We start from the raw sequence: 25,452 nt of genomic DNA on the forward strand, positions 1-25,452 counted from the left end.
AAACAAAACAAAAAGTCCCCCCAAACCAAGCTGCCCAGTGTAATAACATGAAGTGGGGTGAGGTTTGCCGACCCAAAACTCCTAGGGCTCTGAGGGGGGTGCCTGAGCAAGTAAGGGGCCCAGAAGCTTACTTCGATGGTAAATCTATCTCTAGGTTTAAGTGAATCCTTTCCCATCCACTCCCCACCGCCCCAATCCCTGTTCAAGTCCCAAGCTGAGCCCAGGGTCATTATGAAGTACAACAGGTCTATGTCTCCCCCTCAAATCATAGGCTGAAACCTAATCCCCAAAGGGATGGTATTTGGAGGTGGGGCGTTGGCCTGGCGAGGTGATTAGTTCAGGAAGCAGGGTCTTCCAGAATAAGACCAGTGCCTTTATAAAACAGACCCTGGGAGTCCTCTCAGCCCTCCCTCCTCCACTGAGGACACAACCAGGAGGCAGCGGCGGACCATGGAAGAGGAGCCGCGCCAGAGCCAACCTCGCCCGCACCTTCCTCCTTGGACCTCCAGCCTCCGTGACTGTGAGGAACCGATTTCTGTTGTTGGTAAGCCACCCAGTCTATGGTCCTTTGTGAGACACTGTCCATCCTCACGACCATCTTGCTAAACTATCCCTAGCTTCGAAATAGAAATATTTCACCAATTTTCAAAAAAACACAAAACATGTCATCATTTGTTTTATATATGTATTTTTTTACTTTTATCTGATATAAAATTCAAGTTGAGGTTATGACATGGGCTGTCTAACCTGATGAAGGAATGCATTAGTCACTTTCAGGTCTGAAATAGTCTCTCTTTTCCAGGCATGGTAACTTGAGGCTGTTATCACCGAGAATGCTACATTCCTGACAGCTTTCACTATGGACTAAAATTTGAAATCTGAAAGAAATTAGTGGGTTACTTTTCAGGTTTCTGACTCCTAAGGTTAAGATTTACTAGGTCACCATGAAATGTATAAATATACTTATTACACAAATTTAACTCTTAAAAACTACTTAATAGTAGAACATCAACATTTTCTGGATAGGTGAAAGCTTTTATATTACATTTTTATTTTGCAAGAAAATAAATTATACAACTTAAAAAATAAAATCCAAAAATTAAGCAGTTCATCAAAATATTTCAGCCTACTGCATACAGAAACTGCTACCATTTAAAATTGTACAGCATTATCATCTCAGTATGTAGTGGCACACATTCAAAATCGTATATACCATACGAAGATAGAGTACAACTTCGGAACGCAAATTTGTTCAACACTCCAGACGACATATATAGTGTAGATGACAGGAAAGCTCTCATGTAATGTGGATTTCACAAACATGACCTTGGAAGAGTTTATAAGATAGCATCCCAGTCATTTACATGACAATAGAAAAAACCAGCTTGAGTTTAAGACAGCAAATCTTTCTGGAAAACTAGCAAATCTTTCACCCAAATTGAATTTTTAAAATTTGCCCTGTGAGCCAGGCTAATGACATCCTACTGCAAATAATGCAAAATGCTTTGTAACTACTCTGGTCATACTTTATATTAAATTCAATAAAAAGTAAAAACAAGAAAGCTAACATTTCATTTTTGGAAATTGTAACATTTACGCACAAAATAAGCGTAAGAGACTTAAAACAGGTTGACAATGCAAGGGACCCCTCCAATAAATGTAAAAATTGGAAGACTTCATAATTTATTTCAAAATCCTCATTAAATCACTGGAACACTAATGTCCTAATATTTATCTCATTGTAAGCCTTAAAATTGCTCTTTTTACTTTGTAAATTTTGCTTCATATCTACTTACTCTAGCAATGAGGACAACAAAGGTTAGTATTTTCCAGATGGCTCCATCTTTTACATTAGTGTTCATAGCTTAAATTAACCTGTGGTACATCCCATTGCCCTACTCCTGGTGGCGTGGATTCTTCTCCCTGCACTATGTCAGTGTTCATCCCTGCTCAGACAGCACGACTTTTAAGTGCAATCAGAGAGAAGGGACCTCATAAAGGATACTCATTGTGATTCTATACCTTTTGCTGACTGCTGGTAAGGTTTTATCAGATTCTTTTTTTTAATTAGCAAATCTACTGCCAAGACACATTTCAAGAAAACTTAACAATGGTATAGGCACCTTGTCAACTAAACTGTTTTCATAAATGTCAAAAAGTGGTTAAACTTTTTTATACATAACAAAAAGAAAAAAGAAAAAGATGAAAACTGTTAAGTCTACAATATTTGCTGCTGTTCAATTTCCCAAAATACAATTAGGACATAATTAGCTATTAAAAAATTTATAAAATTTAATAGAAAACTTTGCCATGGATTTAGAATTACCCACTTTTGCATTAAATTTTCCTTTATAAATCAAAACATCATGGCTCTCATTCTTAAATTAAATGACCAAAAAGATGAGAAATTCCAAACACGTTCTGAGAACAATTATGGTTTAAAGCAACAAATCTGAAACTTTAAAAAAAATGACCTGTAGTTCTCCCTTCTACTGTTTTCCCATGGGCATTCTTATACGGGACAAGCAAAGATGCCTGATCCTGAACTATCTGTAAAACATGAGGGCCACAATTATTACAAATTATTTTTTCTTTTAATTTCAAATGCATCCGTCATCCGCAGTCATCAATTTAGTTTAGTTCACCACGATACACTCGGTCTGATAACAGACATATGCTGCCCCCAGAGCTAAATGCACGATTTTAAATTAGAAACAGAATTCCAATTTCCTATGAGTTTCAGAACAGGCATGTGAATGTATCCAGCGACACCTTCGATGTTTGGAATTTGCGCTCCTTCCTTTCAGCAGGCGGCTCACAACCCCTCTTGGGACTGGGGAGAGATTCCACGGAACGCTTCTGGGAGCACCTTGCATAACACTGTCTACCGTGCACCTTCCAAAGCTCAGCCTCTGCTTCCTACTATTTCCAAAATCAGAGGTTTAAAGTATGACTTAGTATCAAACAAGATAGAAAAGTATTTGCCAAAAAACTTGGAACATGCAGCATAATGAATAAAAGTCCACGTGGAGCCACTCTTTGCCCACGGGGAATGCGCTTTTCTCCACGGAGCTGCCCGTGTCCTCGCAGCCCTCTGCGCATTCACTTGCTGGCAACCAGGAAGTTGCTACTTTGGATCGACTGAAAGGAACAGGGTAAATGTTGCCTTCTGAACATTTTAAAAACGTTTATTTTTAAAATATAGAACTATATATGTACATATATTTGGCAAGTTTCCTGCTCGTATTAGGACTGCAACGATTCTGCTTATACTTTTCAGGTCTTGCGTTGTGGTTCTTGTCCTCCCCTCTGCAGTGGACACTCACTCCTTTCTAAAACAGAATGTCTTCCTTTCCAGAAACCTGAGGCTATAAATCCCTAATCACGAGACTTTAAATTTCTGAAGGATTTCTACGCTACAGATCAAGAGATCAGGTACGTGACTGTATTATATGAGAGTAGATCTCTGCCTTGTTTTTAAATTTGGAGATAATAAATTTGGCATAATAAAATTAGGTATACAAACATTAAGTGTGTTGGTGAACACACTTAACATCTGTTTTGCTATTTTGACTCTGCAGCTGAAATGACCTGTCTCCATACATTTTTTTTTAAGCAATTGGAGCAACAAATTAATATAAGCTTCAGTTTTTCAAAACAAGCTCTCCAGCCAAGTAAGATTTTAAAACTCCTTATTTGACAACAAACAACTGAAGTAGCAGTGTCCTGCTTAAAGAAAGCCAACGTAGATGAACTGGAAAAATCTGGTATCATTTTCAGGTCACCATTAAATCCAGTTACTACACTGAAGCAGGGCGTGAACATATAGTGTTATACTACTAAATACTTATCTTCTCACCTACATCTGCCCTCCCCCAACGTTGTGTAGACCAGCTCCCTCTTTTCATCAAAAGAAACCAAGAGTGCTATTTCTAGTTTTAATTGCATTTTAAAAAACAAAACATAACAGCATTATTCAGTGCACGAATATCTGAAGATCCTTCCTTGCGCAAGTACATTTTTGTAAGAGAGGGAAAAAAAAAAAGAGAAAAAAAAAAAAAAGCAACAAGAACCCCGCCCTCACCCTTCCCAACTATTTCTTCCGGTGGATATAAATCAAGTTTACTTTTACAAGTTCATCGGGGGCTCTTCATGAATGCAAGTTTCTCTACAAAACAGCATGCTGTTACAGAGTGTGCAACATGAAGGGGATGCCATCATGCTAGCTAATGTGATTGGCAAAATAGAGTTGTTTTGTCAGGTAAGGCAGAGATTTTAATATTTATGTAATCAAAGTCCAAATAAACCCTCCTCCAGCACAAACTGTTATAACTTTCTGCCCAAGCACTCTGAAATTTGGGTTCTTAATGTTGTCCATGATACTCAAGATTACGCCATGTATATGAAAGTGTTGATGTCGGACTCGTCTCTTCGGATGTATTTGTGCTCTATTAGCCACTCTATTTGCTCTTTTATCATTTTCTTTTGTGGCAAAAACATGTTTTTCAAAATTTCTACTAATTCAGTCTGCAGCTGAGCGTTACTAATTTTCTTTCTCATCTTCATTATTTGTATGATAGCTTCCTAAAAGAAAAATACAAATGAAAGGACATTAATAGATTAAATTTTAAGTAAAACAATAAAACATGGCTTTTTATGTATTTCATTCTTTCCAACATCCATCCAAAAGACTAACCTATAGATTAATCTTGAGACCAGCAGCTTTTACTTAAATAAAAATCCTTTTTTTTTCACTCACTATAAAAGAAAATCTGATTGTAAAGATTTTGAAAAATGAGGAAAAGCAAAATTGCCATAACCACCTCTCTGCAGAAAACCACACCTTATGTTTTGGGATGCTTCCTTCTATTACTTTTTCCACACTATGCACATTTCAAAAATTTCTCTGACCTGTGAACACAGTATGTATATAACCTGGTGTTATGCTAAGTGTCAATTAAGATACAACAAACCCCTTATACTCCCTTTTCCATTGTAGGCAGAGTTATTTGTGTACAGAAGCTCATGCCAGCTGGTGTCTAGTTTTTTGTTGTTTTTTTTTTAAGATTTTATTTATTTATTTATTTGACAGAGAGAGAGAGATCACAAGTAGGCAGAGAGACAGGTGGGGGGGGGCAGGCTCCCAGCTGAGCAGAGAGCCTGATGCGGGGCTTGATCCCAGGACCCTGAGATCATGACCTGAGCCGAAGGCAGAGGCTTAACCCACTGAGCCATCCAGGTGCCCTGGTGTCTACTTTTAAACATCAGTAACTATCAGAATAATAAATTGTATTTGCTATAAATATTACCTTCAGGTTACTGATTCAATGAAATATTCTGACTTCCTATAGGAAGTAAGCACTGTTCCCCTAAGTCAATTTTTTTTTAAAGATTTTATTTATTTATTTATTTGACAGACAGAGATCACAAGCAGGCAGAGAGGCAGGCAGAGAGGAAGCAGACTCCCGGCGGAGCAGAGAGCCCGACACGGGACTTGATCCCAGGACCCTGAGATCATGACCTGAGCGGAAGGCAGAGGCTCCAGCCCACTGAGCCACTCAGGCACCCCTCCCCTAAGTCAATTTTATAAATAGTTGTTGATGATTTAATTACTATTAAGCTTGTAATACGGATAACTCAAAAATTATTATATATTCTCTCTTTTGCTTTTCCCATATGAACTCTGTCTTTAGCAACCCAAAGGCATCTGTCTGCTTTGGTGGAGATGTAACGGACTTTGAGTGCCAGATACTGTTAGGCAAGAGAAACGACTCTTCCACTTCCCCGGAAGAGACATGAGGATCCTTCCCTCGCCACAGGGAGGTCAGCAAAGTCCTCCCATTCTCAATGTGTCCAGATGCCAGGGTCTCGGTGAGGGGCTTATGTCAAGGTTGCAGAAAGAAAGAAGGAAGGGGGAAGCCTTCAGGCGCGTGAAGATCTGATGTGGGAGCCAAGAAGGAGAACTGAATGCACCTGTCTCAATCTCTGGCAGAGGTGAGGGAGGGGGCTGTGTTCGAGGAGGGACAAGGAGAAACAGAGCACGGGCGCGCTGGCCCTGGTCTGCGCTTACTACTCAGACGTCACTGGATGACGGGGCCTGGCGGGATGGAAAGAGCAGGCACTCCCGACCCTCCTCTGGTTCCCACGTGACGCAGAAGGGGCGCAGAGCTAACAAAACCCCCGAAAGCCTTTAGTGCCAGGCGAGAGTAATCCCGCAGCAGCAGGTGAGTGACAGAGGGCACCCAGGCCAAGGGGCCACATGGGAGATGGGGCAGAGTCAAGAGAGCTGCAGAGCTCCCTGAGAACAGAAGACCGGCAGTCAGAGCAGGGAAGAACCCAGGTGGTCCTTACCGACTGCTGAAAGGGAACCAGAGCTCACTGCTACAGACAGCAGCAGCAGATAGCAAGGAAGTCAGGTTCCCGCAGCTGACAGATGAAGCGCCGCCCCAAAAATGCAAGAACCCAGGACCCCGTTACAAGGATAGGATGATCCTTTCACTATCACTACGAGGTCAAGTGAATTCCTCTCACTCTTGATCCTTCCAGACGCCATCTGTGAAACAGCACAGAGTGGGGCTGGGGGGGAGGAAGACCACGGAGAAATGAGAAAGGATGAGCACTACCTAAAGGGACAGCCGGGTCGCTGGAATGCATGTCATTAGCCACCAGTTTAAGACAAAGCAGAAAAACTTCATTTTCTCTGCACATCCTATAGAACGACGACACCTGCTCAACTCTAATCCATCTGGAATTTATCCTGGTGTAGCCAAAAACTCGGACTATAACCTGATTTTCACCCCAAATGTGAAACTCCCCAGAATCTCTTACTGAACTTCCTTTTCATGCCCATGGGAATTATTTCCTTTATTCCAAAGTTCGTCTGTACTTATACAGTAGGTTCAATTCTGAGCTACCTTCCTCCACCTATCCGCCTATTACAGTTTTATTTTCATAAGTGTTCACGTTTGCCACAGCAAGTTCTACCTACACCTTATTCTTTTATTTTTAAGGATCTCAAACATTCTCGGGGCGCCTGGGTGGCTCAGTGGATTAGGCCTCTGCCTTCGGCTCGGGTCATGATCTCAGGGTCTTGGGATCAAGCCCCGCATCGGGCTCTCTGCGCAGCGGGGAGCCTGCTTCCTCCTCTCTCTCTCGCTGCCTGCCTCTCTGCCCACTTGTGATCTCTGTCAAATAAATAAATAAAATCTTTAAAAAAAAAAAAAAAGGATCTCAAACATTCTTATTTGTTCTTTCTCAAAAAACTGAGAATCTGTAAAATTCCCAAAATATTCCCAGGCAACTTTTCATATTGGGAAAATTGACTCCTTAAGCAATTCAGCCTTAACTTTGAAGAATGTGGTTACTGCAGGCTGAGCAAAAGAAGCTAAACAGGGCACCTGGGTGGCTCAGTGGGTTAAAGCCTCTGCCTTCGGCTCAGGTCATGATCTCAGGGTCCTGGGATCAAGCCCTGCATCCAGCTCTCTGCTCAGCAGGGAGCCTGCTTCCTCCTCTCTCTCTGCCTGCCTCTCTGCCTACTTGTGATCTGTCTCTGTCAAATAAATAAATAAAATAATGTAAAAAAAAAAAAAAAGAAGCTAGACAGCATGTGTACGTTCACGGTCCAGTTCTGGCTCTGTGGAGACTTGGAACAGGCACAACTAGGAAGTGGTGAGAGGAATCTGGTAGGTCAGAGTGGGGCTGGCTGGACTGACAGAAACCTTCTGTATCTTAACCGAGGTGATGGTCACACAGGTATGTACACTTACCAAAACTCACTGACAACCTCTGAAATGTGCATTCTACATGGACATTACACCTCAATTAAACATTTTAGTAAGAGAAAAAGAGCAAGATCTTTCTATTTACTCAAATCTCCTTTTGACTCTCAGTAAAGGGCCACAAATTCTTTTTAAAGAAGTGCCTATGAATTCTATGGTTTCTTCTTTTATTTTTTCCTTTTTTTTTTTTAAAGATTTGATTTATTTATTTATTTATTTGACAGACAGGGAGAGCATACAAGTGGGGGCAGGGGCAGAGAGAGAGAATCTCACCCACACTCTCTGCTGAACGGGGAGCAAAACATGGGGCTCCATCTCACAACCCAGCTATCATGACTGAACCAAAATCAAGTCGGATGCTCAACCAACTGGGTCACCCAAGTGCCCCTTTCTCTTAAGTTTTAAAAATTTATTTATTGCTAAATAGAAAAGCAATAGATTTTTATTCATCTTTTCTCTGCTCCCTTATCATACTAGATGATCTAGAAGTAATAAACTATTTTAATCTTACTCTTGTTTCATATTTTATTGAATTGGCCAGCAGTTTCAAACATTAAATAAAAACAGTGAAAGTGGTTGGTTTTATTATTATTTTTAAGATTTTTACTTATTTGTCAGAGATGGAGATAGACAGAGACTGAGCACAAGCAGGGACAGGCAGAGGGAGAAGCAGGCTCACCGCTGAGCAAGGAACCCAATGTGGGACTCGATCCTAGGACCCTGGGATTATGACCTGGGCCCAACACACAGGCCTGACTGATCCACCCAGGCATCCCTAATAAGAATATCTCTAAAGTTAAAATGGTCACACATCAGTTAGCCGTAAGTGTTCTTTATCATGTTCAGAAGGGACCACAACCCTAGCTTTATAGTTTGTGAATCAGAGGCACCTGGCTGGCCCAGTCAGAAGGGGTTGAGATTCTTGATCTTGGGGTCAGGAAATCGAGCCTCACACACTGGGTGTGGAGGCCGCTAAAAATAAACAAACAAAACTTAAAAAAAAAAAAAAAAAGTTTTCAAAAGTGTTCCCTAATTTCATATTACAATGGAATTATATGTCTTAAAATTAAATAAGAGTTTAAATACTTCAATCCTGGAATTATAACTTATTGTGGACACACGTTTAGTCAGTTGTGATCAAAGGGAGACACAACTCAAAACCAAGGTTTTGCCCAACCAATACAATCTACCAGAGGCCATCAAAGACGCCTCTTTCAGCAGCTATGAGAACGCCAGCAATACAATTTTTAACTTCCAGCAAAATGAAAATTAGCTCTTTATTACAAACAGTTTGAATGCCTACATGCTTTTAAATTTAAAAAAAATTGAAGATTAAAAAAAGAACAAAAGTTTTTCAAAGTATAGACACTCTGCCTTATACAAACCTGGGTTCTAAGTATTCTTAGTTGAACTATTCCTTCATTCTCTTCTTCTCTCATCCTTTCTGTAGTGAGCTGCAAGCGTCCAATCAAGTTGATTTTACCCCTTTTCTGAACTTTAGCATTTTTTCTGCAAAAAAACAGTGAATCACGTATTTTACAGTTGAAGGCCTTTTGACATCATACTATAGCAATGTCTGAGAAAAAAAGATTTAGAAAAATTCTGAAAATTATACTCCAGAACTGTCTAAAGGAAAAGTAACAAATAATCAACATACAGCTTTATTTACAATGAAGCATCTGATTTTCCTGAAACACAACAAAAGCTCAGCTAATTATGTATGGGTCACAGCATTCCCTGTAATAACAGAGCTAATATACTTTATACTGCCACGAACGCGCTTAGACAGTTGGAAGATATATGGGCTGTTGTTCAGCGTTATCATCTAAGTGGATCTTAGGGGAAAAAATGCTTTGTGTGAATGAAGCTTCTTTAGAGTTCAACAGGATATTTAAAGATGGAAAGCAACATAATCACACAACAAAATGTGTCCTTGACAAATAAGCAGCATCTCTAGTTCATTACCATGTTTAATAAACAACTAGATGGCATAATCCTAGAATGTTGTTTTAAATATAATGTAAGGAAAATAATTATTGTGCTAACAATAAAACACAAAAATTCAAACAAGGTGTTTGTATTTTACATCGACCAATGTCAACCTTACATTAAACTGAACTCCTGGTTCACTGAGAAGAGGGTGCCTTCTGTGAAGTCTTTGGGCGAGTTGACTTGAGGTTCATACAATAGAACTTGCCGCTTGAGCTTTGGGAAAGCTACTAAAGACTATGTGGAATAAAAAGAAAACAAAATCTATTAACAGTATGGAACACAAAGAGCAATTCTTCAACGTGACTAAAAGAGGTGAGAACAAATTATAAGCACAAAATCACAATTCAACTTTTACGTGGTACCTCAATGAACGTAAGAGTGTAAATGTTCACTGGGAAAAGGACAGGAGCAGGAGTTGTTTATGAGCAAGGAAGCAATACATGATCTCTTTACAGCAGGACAAGAGACCAGAGGGATTGGTCAGAGGCGATCACGGCAAAAGCAACTTGCCAGATCTTTCCCTCTAGACAATTACTTTCTGGAACTTTCAAGAGGTCTGTGGAGTAAGGGTAAAATGTAGTTGTGGGCGCGAGACTCCACAAGGACATTTTGCAGGCTCTCAAAAAGACCAAAGTTTTCTAATTCTTACATTTTTGGTCATGATAAAATCTTTGAACACATTCTCAGTATGAAATCTCTGGTCACACTCCTCACAGGTAACGTTTAACACCAACTCAATCTTTCTCACTTTTTTTTTCTTTCTTTCTTGTCTTTTGCCATCTCGGTAATTTGCTTATTTTCCAATTTCTTTCTTACCACAAATACCTCATTAGTGCACTAATATCTCTCATAAGTGTATTATTTCTGGGTTAAAGGTCATTTTCAGAGTGTGATGAATTCAAAAATTTATTGTAAGCAAGTCATCAAATATTTCCTGCCTTGTGACTAGATACAACTTTAAAAACAAAAAACATAAAACAAACCCATAAAGTCCTTCTAAGCTCAGCATCAGGGAGTTCAGTTGCAAGTTTTAGATTTTCAAAGCTGATTTTCTCTCTGGGTCTTTGGTTCCATGCAAACAACACAGCCAGTTGAAACGTTGTGACCTCCAAATCATATTGACCTACTTCATTCTTAAATGTTATCTGTGACAGACAAAATAAGACCAAGATGAGACTCTCTTCAGAATGATTACCATCTCCCTACCATACTCTCCCTTACATGAGAGTAACATGAAAAAGACTGCTAGCTGTCTTCCAATACCCACTCTTCCTTTCTTACACAGTAATCAAAATTTTAGCAGACCTTACTGACTGCCCAGAATAAAGGCTCAAATTCCAGCTCTCCCTGGGACAGTGTGGTCATGCAGCCCGTTCTGCCCAATGAGATGTGAGTGGAAATGATGGGGCAACTTCTAGGAGCTGCTCCTGAAGTAAGGCATACCCTCTTCTCTCCCTCCCTGCTGGGCTGGAAGACAGCCACAGTGGGGATCACACTGGACTGCAGACAAGAGCGGTACTGGAAGTGAGCTGCTACAACCAGAAGCCCACCTCCTACAACTCCGTGGACTGGATCCCAGACCCATTCAAACTTGCATGTACAAAATAAACAAACATCTCTCTGTTTCAGCAACTCTTATTTGGAACCCTGGTACTTTCAGTCAAACCAGTATCAGAAGACACACAGCAACTACTTACAATTCCATTTGACATGAGATGATGCCAATGTAATTTTCGACCACTATGATTTTTTTTGTAGAATTCTTCTACTTCAGGTATCAAATCTTCCAGTTCAGTAGGAAGTGAGACAAAGACTTTCTCAGAGCTCCTTGACCAGGCCCCAGCATTCAGAATTTTTATATTAACTGAATCAGCTATAGGCAAGAATATCAGAAAATATGAAATAAATAATCTTGAAAATGTATAAAATTAAAAAGAAACAAATACATAAACACTGGGTAAGCATTGGTGAAAACTAAACAAAACCCTAAAGATTTTGTTAAAAGTGTCCTTTTAGAAAAAAAAATAATTATAGTAAGGATTAGAGGGGCACCTGGCTGGCTCAGTTGAGGGAACATGCAACTCTTGATCTTGGGGTTATAAATCTGAACACCACGCTGGCTATAGAGACTATGTAAAAATTAAAAAAAAAAAAAAAAAAAATGGGAGGGAGGGGCACCTGGGAGGCTCAGTCAGTTAAGCCTCTGCCTTCTGCTCAGGTCATGGTCCCAGGGTCCTGGGATTGAGCTCTGCGTTGGGCTCCCTGCTCAGGTGAGAGTCTGCTTCTCCCCTCCCCCACCCTGCTGCTGGTGTTCTCTCTCTCTCAAATAAATAAATATAATCTCTAAAAAAAAGGGCGGGGGAGATGCCTGGGTGGCTCAGTTGGTGAAGCATCCAACTCTTGGTCTCAGCTAAGGTCTTGATCTCAGGGTCATGGGTTCATTATTGCTGGGTGTGGAGCCTACTTAAAAGTAAATAAATAAAATCTTAAAATAAAAAAGAAGTAAGTTAGTCTCTTCACGTGATGGGATCTGAAACATGTAAAGTTCAGGCAGTGAGTTGGGGCTATTTTGAAGAAATAAAAAATAGGAGCGCTTTGGTGGCACAGTCAATTGAGCATCCAACTCTAGGTTTCAGCTCAGGTCATGACCTCAGGGTCATGAAACTGAGCCCCATGTTGGGCTCTGAGCTCAACAGAGAGTCAGCCTGAGATTCTCTCTCTCTTTCCCTCTGCCCTTCTTGCTCATGCTCTCTCTCTAAAATAAATAAATGAATCTTAAAAAATAATTTAAAAATAATTAAAAAAATACATACATACATAAAAATAAGGATTAGCAAATCTAAATTCTGTTAAATTCTGTTTTGCTGGATGTCTTCAAGGAATGTGGACTTTGTAACATCTTTGTATCTGTTACAGCTAGGGTTCATTTTTAATATACTGGAAAACAAAAATATTCTCTTTAAAAAGGTATATATATGTACATATATATGTATATATATGTATATATACATACACACACACATAATTATAAAATAATACCTGGTAAAGCCAATTTATTGTTTTTGTGCATTTCCTTAAAAGCTTGGTTCAAATCTTCAGATACTTTTATGTCCTGAAACATTCTAGCAAGCTTGTTTACATAATCTGCTGGCATACCAACTTCCTATGAAAGGCAAAGACAGAAGAGGTAATGAATAATAATATACAATCTGATATACTATTAGGAAAAACTTTAAACGGAAAACTAAGTCTTAGATGCTTTAAGATGAAATCATTCCCCTTTATTAGAATATTTATATTCTAATATGTATTAAATTTGATTCTTAAAAACGAAATGACAGTACAGGTCACCCAGGCTTTCTCTGCATGATTCCAATCGACATGAATCAGTCACCACAGTAGAGTTCAGTAACACTAGTCCCTCAACAACATACGTCAACTCTCCGTTATCACCATGTATTAAGTGTGAAAGGACAAAATTTATTCTCATCAGTGACCAATGACACTTTTTTTCAAAATCTTAGTCATCTGTTAGCCCGGTTTATCCACAGAAAGCAAGGCATATGGTTTTGTTGCACCGTTGCTAGGGATAAATCCACTTGACATTTTATAAAAATGGATAACCAAAAATGGCGAAGAGAAATTGATCAAGAGAGCTACGTGGGCGATGACAATGATAAAAGGACACCACAGAAATAAAAATACAGCTGGGAATGAAAATAATCTACTAGAACATAAATGGCATTCTAGAAGAGCTGACTGAGGCCAACTTGCCAAACACCGAGTACACTAAGTATACAGGCAGAGGAACTTAAGGGAATTTACCTCAAGGTTAATTTACTGAAGGTAAATTATCAACATTAAGTGGGAAAGGAGCAGTAATAAAAAAAAACCAAGAGGCCCCAGGAGAAGTGACACCAGCAAACACTTTCACAACACTGAGAGCCGGAACGACAACAGGCTGGAAGCTGACCCAGGCTCACGGCGGCGGGTGGGGAGGGTGGGGTGGGGGGGTGTGTGTCTGACGACTCTCCGAGGCACACGAAAATGCTCATTCTAAGTCACATGACACCACGAAGGCCGGGGCTGCTCAAACTACTCTTCATTTACAGGACAGCTTCCCGGAGATACAACTCATCTACCACAACACTCACTCTTTTGGAGTGTACAATTAAGTAGGTTTTAGTGTATTTACAGTGTCTCTGTGGATTTGGCCACTGTGGACATTTTGTTTTAGTGGAATCATTTCCCAAATGGTCTTTGTGACTCAATTCTTTCACTCAGCAGTGTTCTCCAAGTTCCCTCGTGTTGCAGTGTGTGTCAGGACTGCTTTTCTTGTCACTACTAAGTATCGTCCCATTGTACGATTAAACCACATTGGGTTTATCCACTATCAGCTGATCGACATTGTGGGTTGTTTGCATGTTGTGGTTCTTATCTGGAATGCCGCTGTGAACATTCACAGACAAGGTTCTCGTGTGCTCATATGCTTTCATTTCTCTTGAGCGCCATTACTTAGGAGGAGAACTGCTGGGCTGACTCGATGTCCAGCTTCTAAGAACGAGCCAGCAGTTCTCCCCCGAGGCTGCCCTGATTTATAGTCTCACCAGCTGCGTGTAAGGTTCCAACTTCTCTTCTGTGCCAACACTTGTTTTCTTTTTAATTTTAGCTATCGCGGTGGGAGTAAAGGTAAGTGGGAGAAAAGCAGGAGTAAAGCAAAAAAACTATCTCACTACGGTTTTGACTTGTGTTTCCCTAATGACATCCAACATCTCCGATACGTGCATTGGCCATGTGGGTATCTTCCGGGAAGAAATGTCTGCTTTAATTCTGTGCCCACTTGTACTTTAGCTGTCTTTTTACTGGGGAGTTGTAAGAGTTCTTTATGTATTCTAGATACAGCATTGGACATATGAATTGCAAATATTTTTCTAACTAATCTTAAAATTTTTACAGAGAAACAGTACTTTAGTTCTGAAAGTTTCTTATGTCTTAAATTACAATGTACTAAATACATACTCACTTTATAAATTTTTTTACTAGGTAGGAGAGAGTTTTTAATGTTTTAACAGAAATTTCTCAGAGTCACAAAACAATAATTTTTCCCACTAATTGTTAACATTAAGATCATTTTGCACACTGTCAGTCTACAGAGTAATTTTTACTATCCTGTAGTATGCAAGGCAGGGCAATATATAAACGCATATTGTGAAATATATATATAAAATACAAAGCTTTATTAATATTATTAATATATATTTTATATATAGATAAATACAAATAAAAACTTTATACTATATCATCTTATATAATATAATCATATTAACATCATATAAATGAATAGAAGACATTCATTGTAATATAACTCAAATCCCATTTAACTGAACGGACAGGAACAAACTTAAAATACTTTGATATGAGAATTTAAAAATTAAATCAGCATTATTACCCAAAATAAGCCATCATCTCTTACGTATTGGTTCTTTTAGCTATATAAAAGTCATTATTTACAAACATCCCTTTACTGAAAACACCTTAAAAATGCAATGATTTGTCCCATAGCCCATTTAATAAGGTCAATTCAAATCAAAGTGGAAATACCAAAGTGCAAAACATCATAAGCAAACCAAGAGCAAAACTGTCTCACTAAAAGTCTTTATTAAGAAAATAAACTTTATTAGATATCACTTTATTTTATATAATCGATGCCATGCTCTTATAAAATGTCCCCTACTTCTTTGACACTAACATCACCAAAATGTATTACTTAAGCACACATAAGAACCTTGTGTTATATTAATATATATACATAAATTTACTTACTCTTAGCCACTCTACCATATTCTCTTCAATTTCACTATCAGCAGAAATGTCTAATATAAGACGTCGTGTCAAATGAGCTTTGTGGTATCTCATAAAAACGTCTTTATTTTGTACGTATTTAAGTACCAGCAGCTGTACGGAAAACAAAGTTACTTTCAATTCATGTATATTCTTAGCCAACTCTCTCACTGAGACCCTTCCACACTCCCAATGTCAAAATCCAGAAATTTACATAAACGTGTATAGACAGAAGCCTACCGAACCGCCCATCTCAGAAAAATGACCAGTCCCAGGACCCTACTTAGCTACTTTAAAAGCTAGCAAATTTGAGACTTTAATCAAATAACCTTTCAGTTCCTATAAACATCAACTTTTCAGATTTAACAAATAATGTAAAACTTTACATCAAAATTAAGGGTTCTCCCCCAAATTTCTCTTCTGTATAGCCTTTTTACTTCAATCTGACACTAATCTCTTAAGCCTTCTTGTCTATATTTTCTATCTTCTTACTTTTTTCCTTCCTTGTATTCCAGGGCTTATAGCAAATGACTCTAACAACCAGGAGACAAAAATGAAACCAATTAATTCTTATCTACACTCATTCATTTCTAGTTCTCTATTTTGAGCTCTCACAAAAAGAAAGAAAGGACAACCCGCGGGTTTCTCTACTGTCATTCCAAACATCATCAGCTCAATTTTCCCTTTCTTTGTCCTTTAATAGAAGGTAGCACTGAATTCCTTCACAAGAATCAGGCAAGGGGGAAGAATTAAACACTATTTCCCCTTTCTAGAAGCTACAGAATACAAATTCCTAGGAACAGAAATAACTGCCCTCTAGAGATCTTACACTGTAAAATTTCACAACATTAGCTGCTACCACACACAGTCTCGTAAGCACAACACAAATTCAAAGTCAGGTAATTAAAATGGCTGAAATTAAAAAAAAAATATGTACCACTTCTTTAAGCTTTGCTTCAATCTCTTCGGAGGTTAGTTTTTTGCTTAACGGTGTTTTTCTTAGCAACATGTCACAGTAATTGGCAAGCAACTCGGGGCATTTTGATTCAGGCTGAGTTTTTAATCCCACCCTAAAAAACAAATTAAAAGCAGCTGAGGAAAAGTGAATATCTGCAAATATTTTTCCTAAAGCCAATTTTTCACATATTCCTTATGCTGTGTAAACCCAGTGATCAGGGCTGAGACGAGGATGAGCAAGACAAGGAGGGTGCCTAACTCGAAGAGGCGCTTACCTAATTCCCCACAGGCATACCTGCAGGATGCTGAGTGAGACCCACATTCTGTACCCCAGGTACCAGCCTGCCCCGCCCTGAGTGCTGGCCTTGCCAATCATCTTTAAAAATTTTTATTCAGGTACTAACTTCCTAAATACTTTTGAAAACATTGTGTATATTTTGTAAGTTAGCATTTAGAACTTTGGAATGTATCCAAAGTAACCTAAATTCCACAGTTATGTGATACCTCCCATCATCCATTTTAGAAAAGTAAGCAAACTTTTCTGAAACAATGAAAAACCTGCGTCTCTATTTTACTTTGCTAACAAAATTTAAAAGCCAGGGCGCCTGGGTGGTTCAGTCAGTTAAGCATCTGACTTCGGCTCGGATCCCAGGGTCCTAGGATCGAGCCCCGCATTAGACTCCCTGCTCAGCGGGAAGTCTACTGCTTCCTCTCCCTCTCCCACTTTCCCCGCTTGTGTTCCCTCTCTCGCTGTCTGTCAAATAAATAAAATCTTTAAAACAAAATTTTAAAGCCAATGTAGTGTATTTTTTTTTAAATAATTCTGGATGTACTGTATTTTTATGCTTGGAAGTCCTGCATTTATTCTTTATCTGGCTTCTCTAAATTATGAATGTAAATAAATTAAAATTCAACATTCTAAAATTTGTGTATACAAAACTCAAGTGTCCCAGAACGGAGTTATTCAAACTGTTTTAAGTACGTAAGTTACGGGTGGCTGGGTGATGGACATCGGGGAGGGCATGTGCTATGGTGAGTGCTGTGAAGTGTGTCAGCCTGACGAGCCACTGACCTGTACCCCTGGGCTAATAATACATTATATGTTAATAAAAATAATTTTTTTAAAAAGTACACAACTTACCAAAACAACATAATTATGTTGTGTCTGTGTGTATAAAACATACACAATATTTTAATGAGGTAGATGAGACTTTTTCCCTCCTACTTAACAAATCTAGAAACCACAATTTTATTACTTTTTTTTTCTACTTTTTATTTTTATACCTGTACATCTGTCCTGAAAAAATATTATTCACATAAGTAAGCAGATGGGAGTGGAAGAAGGTTTTCTGATGTTACACCACTCGTTGAGAACCTCCTGAGTTATATGCTTAAAAAGTCCATACGGGGGGGCGCCTGGGTGGCTCAGTGGGTTAAAGCCTCTGCCTTCGGCTCAGGTCATGATCCTAGGGTCCTGGGATCGAGCCCCACGTCCGGCTCTCTGCTCCGCAGGGAGCCTGCTTCCTCCTCTCTCTCTGCCTGCCTCTCTGCCTAGTTGTGATTTCTCTCTGTCAAATAAATAAAATATTAAAAAAAAAAAGTCCATACGGATCTAACAAAAAAGGTCATTTTTAGTAATGCATCGAATTATGGAAACCATGTGACTTGCAAAAGGGCCTGACACCTAGTTGTCAGAAATTCATCCTCTGTACATCAATCCCAATGTTTCAAAATATTCCCTTCTTCTGCATCTTGGAGGCCTTTTATGTTTCAAGGAAACACACAGCACTATAATGAGAGAGGAGCGCCTTTCTTTGCAAAGCAGGGAGGAAAAACCAGGGAAGTGGAAAGGGCAAATAGTAACTGGTACTTCCACCAGAGGGCTCAGGTGTAGAGGAGAGCAGATGTGAAGGAGAGAACCCAGAGCTGATCTCCAGCTTCCACACGGCAGACTTGGGGAAGGTGTTTCTGAAACTGGATGACCAGTTTGAAATTTGGAAAAATTTGAAATTTGGAAATTTCTGGTCAACTGCTCTTCAAATATTGCTATGTCCCCCTTTTCTGTTCTCTAGAATTCCACTTACAGATTGCTACACATATTTTACCTTTTCTCAGGTAACATTTTCCACCTATCTGTCCATTAATATGAATTATTTCTTATCTATTTAAACTTATTATTACTAAGATATAATTCACATACCATGCAGTTCATCCATTTAAAGTACCTATTCAATGTTTTTTAAGTATATCTACAAACTTGTGCAACCATCATCATAATGAAATTTTTTATATATATATATATATATTTTTTTTTTAAGATTTTATTATTTGTCAGAGAGAGAGAGAGAGCGAGAGAGCAAGCACAGGCAGACAGAGTGGCAGGCAGAGGCAGAGGGAGAAGCAGGCTCCCTGCCAAGCAAGCAAGCCTCCCTGCCAGGCTCCCTTCCTGAGCCGAAGGCAGCCGCTTAACCAACTGAGCCAACCAGGCGTCCCCATAATGAAATTTAAAAAAAAATTTTATTTGAAGATTTTCTTTATTCATGAGAGAGGGCGGGAGGCCAAGGGAGAAGCAGGCTCCCCACTGAGCAGGGAGCCCAAAGCAGGGCTCGATCCCAGAACCCTGGGGTCGTGACCTGAGCTGAAGGCAGACGCTTAACCGACTGAGCCACCTGTGCACCCTATCACAGTGAAATTTTAAAACATTTTCATTATCCCCAAAAGAAACCCCATACTCATCACCAGTCGAATGTCATTCTTCAGCTATCTCCCCCCGTCCTGGTCCCTGGCTACAAGTCATCTACCTTCTCTCTTTACGGATTTCCTTCTTCTGAACATCTCAATAAAGGGAACCATACAATATGTGGTCTTTTGTGACTGAATTCTTTTACTTAGAATAATGTTCTTAAGATTCATCCTTATCATAACACATACTGGTAGTTCATTTCTTTAAAAAAATACTTTCCTTTTTTATTGTGGTAAAAAGAGTTACAATTTTAACCATTTTTAAGTTTACAATTTAGGGGCATTAAGTACATTCACAATGTTCTGCAAATATGATCTGTGTGCAGAACTTTCTCACTGTCCGAAACAGCAACCCTACACCCACTAAACAGTAACTCTGCACTCCCCCACCCTCATCCCTGTTATTGTCAATTTTATTTTTTATATCACTGAATTTGCCTACCTTAGATACCTCATGTAAGTGGAACAATAGAAAATGTGTTCTTTTGTATGTAGCCAATTTCACTTGGCATATTCTCAGGGCTTCCATTCATGCTGTAGCATGTATCAGAATTCATTCTGTTTTATGGCTGGATGATATCGCACTGCACCAATATACCGCATGCTGCTTACCCATTCATCAGACAATGGGCATTCGGGTTGTTTCCTTTTGGGGAAGGCTATTAAGACTAATGCTGCTACAAGCATTCATGCACAAATTTTTGAGAGTGTGTACATTTGTCCCAGTAGTGGAACTGCTAGGTGATATGGTAACTCTATATTTAACTTCTTGAAGAACTACCAAACTATTTCCAAAGTGGCTGCATCGAAGAACTATAAATGAATCCAAGCTCTCCACATCCTCACCAATACTTGTGTCTTTTCAATTTTAGCCATTCTAGTGGGGGTGAGTGGTATATCACTGTGGTTAAGCTACTGATCTTAATTATTTTAAAGTCCTTATCTGCCAACTCCAATATTGGGATCATCTGACAGTCTGTTTCTAAAATGGTTTTTCTCTTCATTGAGCGTAAGTGTCTCCGCCTTCACAAGCCTGGTAACGTCATCCTGATTACTGGGCACTACATGTAAAGCATCACGGAGGCACCAGATGATGTCAGCTCCCATTAGGAGCGGGTTCAAGCTCTGTTCTGTTCTGGAGGAGGCCAATCACTTTAATTCAACCAGGGGCTGGGTTGCAGTTTGGTCAAGAAGAAGTCTACCTCTGGTAGAATCAGCCATTTTTCACACAGCCCTAACTTCTTTCAGTGGACAATAATATTTAGTGGACTAGATCTGGTGCTAGTTGTGTTCATTGCTTTTGGGGTGTCACTGTGGCTAGGTCCTCTCAGTGGACAAACTTAGAGATACACACACTCATTTACAGCTATGGTGTCTGGCCTTGTTTCCTTGTAAATGTTAATTCTCATCTTAATGAGGCTCTAATGTAAGTCTGACAACTTAGAATGAACAAGGTCCTCAAAAAACACACCTGGCCACAACTAAAACTAGGTTACTTAAGAAATCTGAAGAGGCTGAACCTGGAATCAATATCTGCACATAAAGAAAACCCCAGACCCGGACGACTTCACTTATGAATTCTATCAAACATGTAAGGAAGAAGTAATACCAATTACACTCATTCTTTTAGAACATACAAACGGAGGAAATAACTACCAATCCTCCTTACAAAGCCAACATAATCCTAATACCAGAAAATGACTAAGACATGATAAAAATGAAAATTATATAGGGCACAAAGACCAGAAAAGAAAGAGGTCAAATCCTTCATGAATATAGATGAAAAAAAAAAAAAAAAATCTAACCAACATTATCAGCAAACTGAATGCAGGATATAGAAAAAGAGTAATATGCATCACAACCAAGCAGAGTTTATCCTAGCAATTCAGCCTTGGTTAAATGTGATTTTTTAAGAAAAACCAATGTACTGGGATCCTCGGCTGGCTCAACTGGTTAAGAGTCCACCTTCTGCTCAGGTCACAATCCCAGTGTTCTGGGATCAAGTCCTGCCTCAGGCTCCTTGCTCAGTGAGAAGCCTCCCTCTCCTCTGCCTGTGGGAGATTTATTTGTCAAAGATAAATAAGTAAAATCTTTTGATTTTACAAATCAATCAATAAAGAATTTTTTTTTTGACAAATAAATAAAATCTTTAAACAACAACAACAAAAAACCCCACAATATATTTACCACATCAGAAGAATAGAGAGGAAAAACCCTATGATCGTTTCAACACAGAAAAAGCATTTAATAAAAGTCAAATAAATAAGTAAAATCTTTAAAAAACAACAACAAAAAAAACCCCACAATATATTTACCACATCAGAAGAATATAGAGGAAAAACCCTATGATCGTTTCAACACAGAAAAAGCATTTAATAAAAGTCAACACCCATTCATTACCAAAACTTTTAACAAGCTAGAAATAAAAAGCAACCTAATTAAGGGCATATATGAAAAACCCTCAGCTAACTTTGTACCTAGTGATAAATATTAAAGGCTCCCCCAAACTTGACAAAAAGGACAGGGACACCCACTTTTACCACTTCTATTCAACACGGTACTTATGACTCAACCATGTAGCAAGGCAAGAAAAAGAACTAAGAGGCATGAAGATCAGAAAGGAGTAAAACAGTATTCACAGATTACATGATTATTTACACAGAAAACTCTTAAGAAATCTACAAAACAACTACTGGAATAGCTTTGACAAGCTAACAGGATATAGAATCAATATACAAAAATCAACTGTATTTCTATATACTAACAAAATACTAGAACATGAAAAGAGTTCATGGAAAAAAAAGAACAAAATTAAACTACTTGGGTTACCATAGAACTGTATTCATTAGGACTATGTAGTAAAGGCCTAAGGATATCCAAATAAAAAAATGGAATAAAATAGCCCAGAAATAACACACATATTTTTAAGTCACTTGATGTTTTATAAAATGCACTGAAGCAATGCAGTGGGGATGGTAGATATTTCCAACAAATGGTGATGAAACCAGTTGCTATCCATATGGAAAAGGAAAAAAAATCATTAAATTTAACCCCCTACTTACAATATAAATAATCATTTATTTAAGATGGACCTTAAGCTAAAATTCTAAAGCTTCTAGAAGAAACAAAAAAGATTATCTTCGTGTCATAGGGGTAGAAACAGACAAAGCTTTCCTGGACAAAACATAAAAAAGCAAAAACCATAAAAGAAAAGCATGTATCTCTCAGAGTCTATATACAGAATATCTAAGAATTGTTATAGCTCCGTAATGAAAAGGAATAATGCTGTGGGGAAAAAAACAAAACAAAACAGGCAAAAGAGTGGAACAGATACTTAAGTAAAATACAAGAAAGCCAAATAGTACAAGAAAAAGTGCTCAACACCAAGTAAGTCTTAAGGGAAATGGAATTACAACCACACCGAGATGATCACTACGCACATCTAGAATGACTGAAATTAAAATAACACTAAATGTTGGTAAAAATGCGAATCCACTGGCACTCATGGGAGGGTAAAGCAGTACAAACACCAGGGAAACCCAACCACCGTGATGTGCAAAAACACGGATGAATCACAAAACACTGCACTGCACTGAGAGAAACTTTACACACAAAAGTACATAAGGTATGATTCCATTTATATGAAGTCCTGGAGCCGGCAAAAGTAATCGGCTGCAATAATCAGAACGACGGCTGCATGGGAAGGAAGCAGGGGGAGGGCTCACGGAGTAGCCGAGGTCATTGTCAGGGAGGATGAACACACCGGAAGTCCTCAGCAGGGAGTCTGCTTGAGTCTCTCCTCCTCTGCCCCCCACCCTTCAAGCACATGTACATGCACACGCTGTCTCGTATAAATCTTTAAAAAAAAAAAAAAAGAACTTCAAAAAATCTTAAAAAACAACAACACTTAAAAAAGATTTTATTTGTCAGAGAGAAAGAGAAAGAAAGAGGGAACACAAGCAGAGGAGCGGCAGACAGAGAGAGAAGCAGGCTCTCTGCTGAGCAGGGAGCCCAAAGCAGAGCTCAATCCCAGGACCCTGGGATCATTACCTGAGCCAAAGGCAGACACTTAACCTTTGGAACCACCCAGGTGCCCCTATAATAGCAATTCTTAGCTAGAAAGTATATCAAAACATTTTTCCAATGAACCTTAGTGCTTAGTACTACTCTAAGGTACCATAACTAGCTCTGCTTTACCAATTTGTAAATTTAATTTATTAATGTATCCATTTAATTCATTATATTTTGGATTTTTTTAAAATGGCAATATAAATATTTACATTAAAATTGGCTTTCCTCTTTCAGTATGGTGAATTGAGTTATAGTCTATGTTTTTACAAGTAGTAAAGTAACTTTAGAAATTAAAAGGAGAAAAAAATCACAAAGAGATTCTAAAAGATTAAGAACATTTTTCCACTTAAATAAATAAGATCAATATTTTTTGGTCACCATGGGAGATAATATGAAATTAAAAACTAAGAGTTTTTAATATTCAAAGGCAGTAAAAATCATAAAAGTAAAAAGGAAGCAGCAGCAAAAATCAAACCTAATAGATTTTAGGGAGACAGGACACCACACATACCCAATAATGTCTAATACACTCTATAAAAAAGTTAAGAATTTTAAACATGATTTTTAAAAACTTACCCTTTCTGCTTCAAAGGTAATTCAAGTTTAAATATGGTAGCATCATTAACAACTGCTTTATATGCCTGCAAAGAATTTACAATGAAATGAACATTATTTTTAATATTTAAAATATAGTTTGGTATTTTAACGGTGTCTGTGGCCTGACAGAATTTTTCAAGCCATGACTTCAGCATGTTCCCTCTCACGTCAGGACTGTCAGTATTCTCAGGTAGGGTCTCAGTGCTGCCTGACGGCCATCCCATTCTCTCTGTGCACACTTCCCCAGAACACACTTCACACATTGTCTTTCCCTTCAGCCTCCCCCATTTCCTCCCCACGGAGACTTTCCGTCTTTCCGAGAGGATGGGACTCCCTATGATGCTAATAAAACCGAGGTGAACAGAATTCCCTCTCATCTCTATTATCATCTTTCCCCGTCCACACAAAGGTACACAAATAGATCATTATTTAAATCTAAACATTCTCTCTTGCCTTGGCTCACCTCCAGCTCCTGCATCATTTATCCCCCTAAGCTAAAAACTTCCTGCACGAATTACCTAACGCACGGTCTCCAGTTTCTCTGCTGCCAGTCCTACTGGAAAAACCCTCCCCACAGCCCGGCTTTGGTAGCACTGCTCAACCCACTCGTTCTTGCCAAAGTCACTCACAACCTCCGTGCAGAAGACAATGCTTAACCCCCATCTTACAAGACAGAGCAGCATTTTATTTATTTTTCATTTTTATTTACTTGAGAGAGAGAGCGTGAGCAGGGAGGAGAGGGAGAAGCAGATGCTCCACTGAGCAGGGAGCCCAGGACCCTGGCATCATGACCTGAGCCGAAGGCGGCCGCTTCACTGCCCGAGCCCCCCAGGCGCCGTGGCAGCAGCACGTTAAAGCAGCACGCACGCCCTGGCCCTGGAAGTGCTATTCCACGTGTTGTTTACGACACTGTACTCTCCCGCTCATTCCACTCACTCTGCTCTCTCCTCACGAAAGCTGGTTCTTCATCTTCCTCGTAACAAAACTGACAGTGCGCCAGGCCAGACCCTGGATCTCCTGTCTTTTCCATCCTCACCCATTACACTGGCGGTCATGGCCGGTGTCAGCACTTTAAATGCCACCCGTGTGTTAAAGCTCCCAAAGTCATTATTCAGGTCTGTTCTCTCCCTTACACGCCACACTTGACGCTGCCACACAGATGTTTAATGAACGTTGCAAAGTTAACCTGTCCAAAACTGAGCTCCTAATCTAATGACCGTCCCTCCCCAAACCTGCCTCTCCTACCGTCCTCCCATCCAGCAAGCATGTGCTTCTAAGCAGTCAGAACAAAAATTTAAATGTCATCCCTGACTGGTCTCTTTCTACCACGTTCTACGTCGGATTCATTGGCAAATCTCGTGCAGTCTGTTGTCATAATCAGTATCCGACCAATTCTGCCTGCCTCTAACAACTATCGTTCCGGGCCCAGCCTCCATCTTACTTTATGAATTATTTATGAATTTATGAATTTTTA

General features: G+C 39.1%; 1 protein-coding gene across 1 annotated transcript in view; it reads right to left on the reverse strand.

Annotated features, from left to right (window-relative positions):
* Positions 1–1,034: 1,034 nt before the first annotated feature.
* CUL5 (cullin 5) overlaps positions 1,035–25,452 on the reverse strand; it is a 91,053-nt gene continuing 66,635 nt past the window's right edge. The window contains exons 11-19 of the mRNA XM_046016048.1: positions 23,958–24,022; positions 16,549–16,681; positions 15,594–15,725; positions 12,810–12,933; positions 11,468–11,643; positions 10,754–10,915; positions 9,886–10,004; positions 9,164–9,287; positions 1,035–4,584 (exon numbers count right to left, since the gene is read on the reverse strand). Coding sequence (XP_045872004.1) covers positions 4,390–4,584; positions 9,164–9,287; positions 9,886–10,004; positions 10,754–10,915; positions 11,468–11,643; positions 12,810–12,933; positions 15,594–15,725; positions 16,549–16,681; positions 23,958–24,022 — 1,230 coding nt within the window. The 3' untranslated portion in view covers positions 1,035–4,389. The remainder of the gene's footprint in view (positions 4,585–9,163; positions 9,288–9,885; positions 10,005–10,753; positions 10,916–11,467; positions 11,644–12,809; positions 12,934–15,593; positions 15,726–16,548; positions 16,682–23,957; positions 24,023–25,452) is intronic.

The sequence above is a fragment of the Meles meles genome, chromosome 8 (assembly GCF_922984935.1).
Source record: "Meles meles chromosome 8, mMelMel3.1 paternal haplotype, whole genome shotgun sequence".
Lineage (NCBI taxonomy): Eukaryota > Metazoa > Chordata > Mammalia > Carnivora > Mustelidae > Meles > Meles meles.